The 10,993-nt window shown below is 41.0% G+C and overlaps 1 protein-coding gene across 1 annotated transcript in view; it reads left to right on the forward strand.

Annotated features, from left to right (window-relative positions):
• The window catches only part of xkr4 (XK related 4), a 55,602-nt gene extending 46,609 nt beyond the window's left edge, over positions 1–8,993 (forward strand). Inside the window, exon 3 of the mRNA XM_058417838.1 lies at positions 288–8,993. Within this exon, the coding sequence (XP_058273821.1) occupies positions 288–1,246 (959 nt within the window). The 3' untranslated portion in view covers positions 1,247–8,993. The remainder of the gene's footprint in view (positions 1–287) is intronic.
• Positions 8,994–10,993: the final 2,000 nt, after the last annotated feature.

A 10,993-nucleotide genomic window follows, 5' to 3' on the forward strand; every position in this document is an offset into this window, starting at 1 on the left:
TGAATGGAATCAGAGGTCGGTTAGCATTACTCAAGTGAGGTGGCATTATCGGGAACCTGTTAGCTCTTCTTAAAGTTAGCATTGTTTAGTGAGCTACTGCACAAATAACTTTCTTTCTAAGGTTTAAGAAATGCTAATGGTGAAAGTAAAAAATCAGGCTTAGCAGGAGTCAGTTACACAGCATAACACAAAAGAGACCCCATTATTAGTGGTTCCTAATCTTTTTTTAGACAACTGGTCGTGTTTCCTTTTAAAGCTCACGTCTGCATTCTTCTGCTCGGTTTCAGGAATGACCGCCGCTGCCTCTCTGGTGTCCTTGGCTTGGGCTCTGGCGTCCTACCAGAAGGCTTTACGGGATTCCCGTGATGACAAGAAGCCCGTCAGCTACCTGGCCGTCATCATCCAGTTCTGCTGGCACTTCTTCACCATCGCGGCACGCGTCGTGACCTTCGCCCTGTTTGCCTCCGTGTTCCAGCTCTACTTCGGGATCTTCATTGTGCTGCATTGGTGCATCATGACCTTCTGGATCGTTCACTGCGAGACCGAGTTCTGCGTCACCAAGTGGGAAGAGATCGTCTTCGACATGGTGGTGGGGATCATCTACATCTTCAGCTGGTTCAACGTCAAGGAGGGTCGCACGCGCTGCCGCCTCTTCATCTACTACCTGGTGATCTTGTTGGAAAACGCGGCGCTCAGCGCGCTCTGGTATTTGTACCGCTCACCGGTGGGCACCGACGCCTTCGCCGTTCCTGCCTTGTGCGTCATCTTTTCCAGCTTCTTCACAGGAATCGTCTTCATGCTCATGTACTACGCTTTCTTCCATCCTAACGGGCCGCGATTCGGACGCTCGGCCAGCCTGAGCCAGCTGGACGACACCAACGTCAACACCGGCTTCGCCATGCCGACGGAAGGTGCTACCAATTCGCTTCGCTCTAACAGAGGTGGCACACTGGCTAGGGACGCTGATCGCGACGCTAAGTACACCGAGCGAGACGGATGCGCTCCAGTTTTTCAAGTCCGTCCCACGGCTCCGTCCACGCCATCCTCTCGCACCCCTCGCGTGGAGGAAACCGTGATCAGAATAGACGTATGCAGGAACCGATACCCCGCCTGGGAAAGGCACGTGCTGGACCGCGGCATACGCAGAGCCATCTTGGCTATCGCTAACTCTCCTACGCCACCTCGGCTGCAGTACAAGGATGACATGCTCGTCCAGGAGCGGCTGGAGTACGAGACCACGTTGTAGCTCTACCACTTTTCCACAGCTCTATGCGTGGAACCTTATAGTTTATCATCCATTAACAGCAGGACTGTGGCAATAACACGACTAGCCGAGCGGGACTGTCGAGCCCGATAGCATTTAGCCATGATGTTGATTGTCATGGATTGCAAAAAAAAAAAAAAAAAATCATAAAAAAACCTAAATAATAAAATATAAAAACAAAGAAATAGGCACATGTTCACTGGTGTAAGGATTTTTTTTTTTTCGTTTTTTTAATCTCTAATTTTTTTTTAACTCATCAGGGAATATAATTTTTTCCCCCCTCAGTGTTGAGCAGATATCTAGTCAGGCCGTTCATAAGCTTCTTCAGAGCAGAGTTAACGCCTCCAATCCTTTTCAGTCGTCTAAATATACTTAGTGTTGTTCAGGCCTTTAGATACTGAATCTGCCATAACGCATCGGGAAAGCGTTGGGATTTAAACCATCCTGATACTCTGACCCTACCAGTCATGTTGGACAAACAGGACAAACCGGCAACCCAGTCTCATGCTGATTTAAAAAAAATAAAAATAAACTCGTGGAGACAAAAAGAAACTCGCCAGGGTGAGGGGTGCTGAAACCCACGAGTCGGCTGACATCAGCAAAACTCTCGCAGTGCCAAAAAAATCCTGGTCCATACTGGACTCCATAGTGGACATAGTGGACCTGGAGTCTCTGCCAGTAACTGTACATAAGAAAACAGGGCAGCATTTCAATCATCTACTTGAATATTGTATTAAAAAACAAAACAAAACAAAAAAAAAAAACAAACAAACACGTGAATGAAAGAAAGCCACACGGGACAGACCCAGGCTCAAACACATAACTTCTCTCCTGGAGAAGGAACCAGGCCAAGAAACCACTTCCTGGCAGCTCGGCTCACGCTGGCTGATACGGATCTCTCAAGAAAATGCTCACACACACACACACACACACATGTGTATGTACTGAGAAATACACACGAAACACACACAATCCACAGCAGTCAAGCACTCAAACCCGAGCCAGGATGGATTCCACCTTCCTCCTAAAGATTAAAGATACAGTGTTCTGCTTGAGTCTGTATGAACTCGCACGGGTGTTTATGATCACGATTGTGTCTGTGTGTGTGTGTGAGCGAGTGTGTGTAAGTGTGTATTCGCTCGGCAGTTACCAGGCACGTTTGCGTGTCGCTTCTACAGAAATACAACACTGTATCTTTAAATCTGCCAAATCTGTATATGAAAGGAAAAAAATCTGGTCTCTTTCAGTTGAAAGTGCTTCTTAGTGTCTTTTTATAGGAAGTCCGAAGACGGCGAGGACATACGGGGGACGACGGGAGATGTCGCAGGACGCGGTACGACAAGCACAAGACTTGAGCAGCAAAAGTGGTTCCTGTACTGGGAGGAAAAACGGTACAAGTCTGAAGTTCTCGAGGCGATCCTGATGGCCTGAGTTCTGAGACTCGGACAATTGTGTCTGTTGTCTTTCTTTAGAAGTGTGTGACATTAATCATTTTCTTTCATTTTATATCAGGATTTGTGTGTGCGCGCTAGGCATGTGCCAATATTCCCAATATTCCCAATGTTCAGCTACACAATTAATACATAATACATCACACATAGTAGACACAACTCTGACACAACCCAGTGTTCAGTTCAGATCAAAGCTGTGCACATGAGCATCATGTTTATTCATTCATTCATCCTCAGTGTCAACCCTTGGTCAGGGTTTTGGTAGATCTGAAGGTTATCCTGGAATGCTCGATGTGAGCCGGAAAAACCTAGAGGTAAGGTACACTATATTGCCAAAAGTTTTGGGACACACCTCCAAATCATTCAGTTCAGGTGTTGTTTTTCAGGGGTTGGGCTCGGCCCCTAAGTTCCAGCAAAAGGAACTCTTAATGCTTCAGCTTCATACCACAACATTTTGGACAATTTCATGCTTTGTGGGAACAGTTTGGGGATGACCCCTTCCTGTTCCAACATGACTGTACACCAGTGACCAAAGCAAGGTCCATAAAGACATGGATGAGTGAGTTTGGTGTGGAGGAACTTGACTGGCCTGCACAGAGTCCTGACCTCAACCCCATAGAACACCTTTGTGATGAATTGGAGCGGAGACTGTGGGCCAGGCCTTCTCATCCAACATCAGTCCCTGACCTCACAAATGCGCTTCTAGAAAGGGAATGGTTTGGCAATATAGTGTAGAGGAGTCAGTTAACCTACGGGCAGTTTTGGGAGGAGGGAGGAATTTGGAGAACCCAAAGAAGCACCACATGGAATCTGGGAAGCATAGATTCCCACCAATGGCCAACGACGCTATCTATAAGTTGGTGTTTGAAGAAAGGATAAATGACATGGAGGATATAAGTGCTGACTGGTCTGAAGGTCTGAAGGTCAGGTTATGAACGGTTCTGGTCAGTGCCTTTACAAAAGCATGATACATGAATTGACCATGCAGTCAACCGGACATGGCATGAAGCATCATTAAAGATTTGGTGGCTTTGTGCTTGATAGAAAAGAGAGAAATATGGAAGGTTGAACTTCCAGCTTCTAAATCCTTCCCTTTAGAGGTTCAGCAGAGGGGTTTTTTAAAACCCCAGACATTAAGAAGCACACATTCATGCACAGAGGATCCAAAATGCAGAAGGCTTTAATCATCTCACTATAAATCAATAACCAACTAAAAAATTCCATAAAATATTTTATTTCCCTACAGAAGTTTTCGGTTTTCCCTGCTACTAAAATCACATGACCTAGCTCATGGAAAGGCTCAGGATGAGGATCAGGTGTGTTTAAAGCAGGAAGCTCATGCTGTCTAGAGTTGAGAAACTCAGGTATGGACTCTTTTTGTTTACTGTTTGTTGGCTAGCTTTGATCTGAAACTGAAGCTTCTTTAGCATTGTCGCTTTCTCATCACCAAAGTCCAACACTTCTCGTTCAGATCTAGCTTTAAATCTGCCAGTGCACCAACCTTCCCTTTCTGATTCCAAACTATTTACAAACAAATCCAGATAGCAGATTTTGAAGATAATTAGCTTGATTTTCATATCATTCAGTAGCAGCGTCATGATGGCATCACAACCTTTCTTATATATATAATATATAATCTGAACAATCTTAAAGCTTAATATCGGTCACATGCGTCGCGCGCACACGGCAGTTAACTTGTTTACTTGTTGTTCTGAACTGCACAATGTTTCACTGTATGCCATTAACCGTGTGAAGCTGACGGATAGCACATTTAATCCCATCTCCAATCAAATTTACAGTGGAACCTCGACATACGAATTTAAATCGTTCTGGAGGCGAGTTCTTAAGGCGAAAGTTTGTACAGCTAAACGAATTTTCCCATAAGAAATAACGTAAATGCAGGTAATCTGTTCCAGCCGTCCAAAAATATTTCCAATACGAAGTGTATGTAAACTGTACGGCTGCTTACAAAGAACTGACCCAAGCTGAGCATTCCATGTCAAGGCTCCTCACAGGAAGTCGTGCCACCAAGCTTGGGCTAAAAATAGAACAGACCGCCCACGCCACCAATCTGTCAACAAAAAAAAACACCTGAAAAATCACCTTTAGAAGGCATGCCGAAGTCAACGTTGGTATCCTGGGTTGACTCTTTTGATACAGCTTTCGCCGACTGAAAAGAAAATTCGTAAACACTTCGGTTGGCTTCACTTGGCTTTCCGCTGACGATAACAAGTTTTGAATGGCTCCCGGACTCCCGGTTCGGTTCGTTCGTTATGCCGGAAATTCTTTGTGCGTCAATACAAATTTCTTGCAAAATTTAAATTCTTAAGGCGAAAATTCATAATGGAGGGCTTTCGCAGAGGTTCCACTGTATTTTAAACGAAAAGTCCAGTCACATGTTTAAATGTGATGAGATAAACTTTTCATTCTAAATCCTGCCACTAAAGTAAATTAAAATTGTTTTGTTTAGACGGTTTAGTCAGATAATGGCATGAAAATTGTAAAAATATTCAAAGATATATTCTCGTCCCCGTGTCCTCTAATCTGTTTTGTTTTTTGTTTTTTTGCAGTCAGCATTTTCCGTGTTTTTTTGTGTTACCTTATTTTTTTACACTGACAGAACATTAAAACAAAACTAACTCTAAGCAAGACCTTAATCCAAATAACCTACAAAAATCTCCTTCAGAGAGACACCAGAAGAGTTATGGACATTACAACACACTAAATTTTACCTACTCAAACGTAAAAACCCAAAACTTTTCCCAAGAAGAATTCCTGAATTGGATTTGTCCGTAACTGAAATATCCATGTGTGTGTTTTTAAAAGCAACCTAATCATGAAACCTGCCCCACTTTCGTTTGTTCAGCCGGTGTGTCAACATCAGATACCGTCTGTTTTCTCAGCATTGTTTGTTGTTAATGTTGTTGATGATGTTGAGGTTGTGCAACTGCTCGTCCTAGAGGAGCTCGCTGACCTGTTCCTCTCAGTCCTGGTGTTCACTGGTTGTGTTTGGATTTCATCCATCATGTCCTTGTAAACAAATCCCACTCTCTCGCTAATACCTTTCATTAATAGGCAAATCACGGATACTCGCTGAAGCGCTCGCGATCGTTCCTGACCGTTCTGCTTACGAATGATTCGCGTCAGAATTTAAGCATTTAGCCCATGCTCTTGTCAAGAACTCTGAGAACATGGCCTGGAGTTCTGAATGTTGGAATTTATTCCATAACTCCATCAAACTCGTACTGAATGTCCCTCCATTTTCACTCCGTCCAGTTCATTTCCGCATCTGAACCTGAGGCTTTTGGTCGTGATCTTTAAAACGTGAGGATGTAGAAATATTGGCTTTTCATTCTGGATTGGTTTCATGCCGGATCGGATTTCACACATCGATCCGTGAGCCTCTGGCGTATTTTGTGCTTGTGTGATGTGTTCAAAGCTCAAAGCTTCTTCATAACTTGAAGACGCTGTAAAGACAGCCGGATCAGGTAGCACTTGATAGCGGGAGATCTGATATTGATATCGTATCACAGATCGGATCAGTCATAACATTAGACTGCGTGAGCTAGAAGATAAGCTCTAGAATAATTCTGTCTGGTTGGTGGTTGTGTAAAGCATTTTTTTTGCCTTTGACCAATGAGCAACTACAGGAAGTTCTGGCACTGGTAGTTCCTCATGCACAAAAAAGCACTAACTAAAATAGTTCCTCTAGTGCAAACGTTCCTGAAAAGATTTCCTGAAAAGGTTGTGATTAGACTCAATACTTTGAGAAGGTCATGGTCCATTGTGGAGATACGTATCATCATCTATACATCCACAATAATGTGTTACGGTGAAAACCGTCAAAGCTAAATGAGTAGAAATTATTAAAACTAGGAGGAGGAACAAAGAAAAGTTAGGAATTAGGTAGCTAAGTACCTGCAAGAATGATGTTGACTAAAGAGGCAGGATCAGTGAGCCAGCATGGTTAGGATGAAGCTAGAACAAAACCTAGAAGGTAGATCTTTGTCTTTTTTGCCTGAAGCAAGAACATCAAGCTTATCTGAGCACTACCTGTCTGCATACACTCTTCCCTTGAAACTTTTCTGGCTTTTTCTGGAGATTATCTTAGTTACTGATAATCATCAGTTTAGCGGTTAGCTGGTTCAGCACTTGTAAGTCATCTCGTTCCATGATCTGGTAACTAACAGACATGAAACAGGAAGTACACTCTTTAAAAAGAGGCTCCTTAGATGTTCTTTGGACGGTTGACACGTCAAGCTTTTGAAAGATTTCTCCACAAAGCCCTTTTCCACTTAGAACCTTTATGGGATTCTTTCAAAGAACATAGAAACAGGTTACTAGATGGAACCATAGTGATGAAGGTTCTGGAAAAGCAATGCTTGAGGACTATATTAGTATTAAAAGTTGACCTTAATTCAATAAGCTAACCAATTACACACTTGAAGTGTTCCTCAGAGGTTCCTTTTAGTTATGGTTCTCATCTTCCTTAAGAAAGCCTTGAAGGTCCCTTTTTGTAGGTATTAACTGTGAAAGTGTATGATACCGAATTATTGGTAATTATTTTCTTTTTAATACCTAAAACCTGTAAGACGTTTCAAATTTAGCGATCCATCTTCGTACTTGGTAGCAAAAAGAGGTTCTTCAAAGTTTCTTTAAGGGTTTATCAGTTAATTAAGGGTTCTTGTTATCCTTTTCTGGAACCCATTCTCATAGGGAAGCGCTAGAGTAAATGTTTTTCTTTTTTTATAAGAGCGTATCTATATGGTAAAAGTTCTAAGTAGTTAACTAGCAGGATGTGTGATGTCATCGCACACGTCCTGCTCTATTGTCGTTGTGTTTAGGTTTTGATTTTATAAAATAACCATTAACCTACCATTTCTGTCTCTCTGTTAAGACTTTAAATGGTAATAACCTACCTCAGGATGGTGTAGTAAACACAGCGCCTCCATCTGGTGGGGGTTGTTAGCAGTGGTTCCTCATGGTTCCGTGGCCGTGTCTGGAAGGTTGAGATGTTAAGGATGCTGGTAAATGAAATGGAGATGTAGCCAAGGTGGAGGTTCTGCTGTTTATACCCAATTATCATTAGAAACTCCGAGCTCCAAACCCGGGACTTCAGATACTTTAAACGCAACGTAGGACCGTCAGGGAGATTCATCCATTCATCCTTCCATTCTTCCATTCTTCCATTCATTGCTGCTTCTATCGCTTTTATTTGCCTTAAATAAATTTCCATTTCCAATGTCCATCTCTTTTATTTGATTCATTTGAGTCGAGTTACTGTGCTTCTACTGCAGGGGGATTTTTACGCGTGACAAGAATTGAGCTAACAATCAAACGACACGATGATGATGATGATGATGATGATGATGATGATGACTGTTACAGCTTGGAACTGTTGAAAAAATGATTTGGAAAGTGTGAATTTATTTATTTATTTATTTGATATGATTCAAAGATTCAAAGAATCAGAGATTTGACTTGTTCTATTCTATTCTATTCTATTCAGTAGCACATCCACGGCCGTCCCTCACCGTTAGACCGTTAGAATTAGATTATTTAGATATATATATAAAATGCCATAAGGGATAAAAAAAAAAAGTCCATAACGTTTTTGGTCTAATTAGTGGTTCTCACCAGAGCACTTGGAATTAGTACAAGCACAGTAGTTTGATGAACTTTGGCTAGACGTGTTGGAGTTCATACGGTGTACAGATGTTCTCGGAAGCCGGCCGGCAGCCGCGACCCGCGGACGGCTGATCAACTGTAAATAAATGTATGCAAATGTACATGTTTAAACCGACATTCCTTTCTCGAGTCCTGACCGTAAAAAGGGTGTATGTTGACTAGAAAGCGACGATGAAACGCCGAGAAAATGGCCGTTCCATATGGCGTGATACAGATTCAAATCTAAACTAGTGTGGTGTACTTGACGTATTCAATGGGATTAAAAAAATAAAAATATTTGCAAAAAAGATTAAAAAACCTGTTCATTTATTGGTCTAAGTTGCATTGTGTGATGAAAGTGCTTAAAATGCATCGACTCTGTTACCTGATTTTATTGTATATTGAAGAGTAAGACAAAAAAGAGCATTACATTTTTGTATATATTGGATTTTTGTAAATTTTTATTTGATTCTAATGCAACACAAAGTACCAAATTCATTTAATAAAGTACACTGTGGTCATTTTATACGTCTCGCTTGCCAAGTTCTTTTGGGGGGGCTGAAAATATTTGAGATGTCAAGACACGTTAAGAGTCTCGAGTTCCAAAGACAGACAGACAGACAGACAGATAGACAGACAGATAGACAGATAGATAGATAGATAGATAGATAGATAGATAGATAGATAGATAGATAGATTATTGGATTTAAATGAAAAAAACAAAAAGATATTATTATAATCATTATTTTTATAACAGTGCATGATAATTAAAGAAGAAAAAAATTATTCCAACAAATTTTCCTGTAAAAGGGTTTCTATAGATTTTCATTGTGTATGCAAATGTACACATATTCAATTAAATGAAGCCGAAATTAATTTTTATTTAATTTCATTTGCATAAATTAAAAAAAAAAAACTTGACAGTGATTATCTGTCATATCTTATTTATTTATTTATTTATTTATTTATTTATTTACTGATGCCGTTCACCTGTAGTCTAATCTCTGTTTCTGAGATGAACATTAAGCTCAGGATGGGTTTTATTCCTCTAAAATCTGGAGCATGTGCCGGAAAACCTTCCAGTTAACGCTTGTGCTACATTACAATAAGTCTGGAGGCGTTCAGTAATCAACTGCTTCAAATGTTTTCACGCTGTAATTGGCACATGCTGTTCTCATCAACTCGACCAAGCGGAGGGTTTAGACAACACTCCGTACTTTAAACACATTTCTAAATATAAAACTCCTGGCAGGTTCCTGGTTTTAAAAAGGAAACAACACGCAATCGGGCGGAGTTGGTCCCGTACGTTTGGCGGAGAGAACAATGGGTTCTTAGAAGAGTTTTAAAGGTTTATTGTATAATTAAGGTTCGTAAATTGGTTTATGGTACAGAAACATACACTATATTGCCAAAAGTTTTGGGACACCCCTCCAAATCATTGAGTTCAGGTGTTGTTTTTCAGGGGTTGGGCTCGGCCCCTTGGTTCCAGTGAAAGGAACTCTTAATGCTTCAGCTTCATACCAAGACATTTTGGACAATTTCATGCTCTTTGTGGGAACAGTTTGGGGATGACCCCTTCCTGTTCCAACATGACTGTACACCAGTGACCAAAGCAAGGTCCATAAAGACATGGATGAGTGAGTTTGATGTGGAGGAACTTGACTGTCCTGACCTCAACCCCACAGAACACCTTTGGGATGAATTAGAGTGGAGACTGTGAGACAGACCTTCTCGTCCAACATCAGTGCCTGACCTCACGAATGCGCTTCTAGAGAGGAACGGTCAAAAATTCCCGTAAACACACTCCTAAACCTTGTGGAAAGCCTTCCCAGAAGAGTTGAAGCTGTTATAGCTGTAAAAGTGCGGGACAACTCCATATTACATTCATGTGCATGTAAAGGCAGACGTCCCAAAACTTTTGGCAATATAGTTTATGTGGAAACATGATACAGAAATATAGCAGTTATAAATGATTCATAAATCATTTACATATGAGCATGAGGTTGCCAGTTTATTAGCTCCGCCTACCACGTAGAAGATCAATCACTGATTAGTCAGAAGGTGACTCATTTTTTTATTTAATTAATGCGCATGTTCTAATAGCTTATGGTTTCTATGGTAACTTGCAGTATGGGATTCCAGAAATATAGCAGTTCTAAGAAAGGTTTCGAAGTGGAAGCTCTTTAAAAAGCTACAGACCATCAATTATCAGATAAGGAAGTACTAAAGAAGATTCTAGGTTCTAAGTAGAAAATCATTTGGACTTTGCACCTCTTTGTACTTGGCTAATAGAAAAAAAAGTAATTGACAGTTCTTTAGGAATTAATTATGAGTTCTTAGCTTTTAAAGAAAAACCCTTTCTGATATGGACTCACTCTGTTATAGGGTTCTAGCAGATGTTTAATATGGCTAGAACCCTTAATCATCAAGAGACTTTAAAGAACCATTTTTTTTTGGTGCACTCTTTTTAGAGTGCACCGATTTTAAACAGTTAAAAGGTACTAGCTTGTTAAGAAGAAGCTTGAAGAAGTCCTGAAGAACCTTTAACCTTTAATGGAACATTTCCATTGCACAAAAGGTTCTTTGTACTGGAAAAGGGTTCTCTAGACTA

Source organism: Hemibagrus wyckioides, linkage group LG20, assembly GCF_019097595.1.
Source record: "Hemibagrus wyckioides isolate EC202008001 linkage group LG20, SWU_Hwy_1.0, whole genome shotgun sequence".
NCBI classification, from domain to species: Eukaryota; Metazoa; Chordata; class Actinopteri; order Siluriformes; family Bagridae; genus Hemibagrus; species Hemibagrus wyckioides.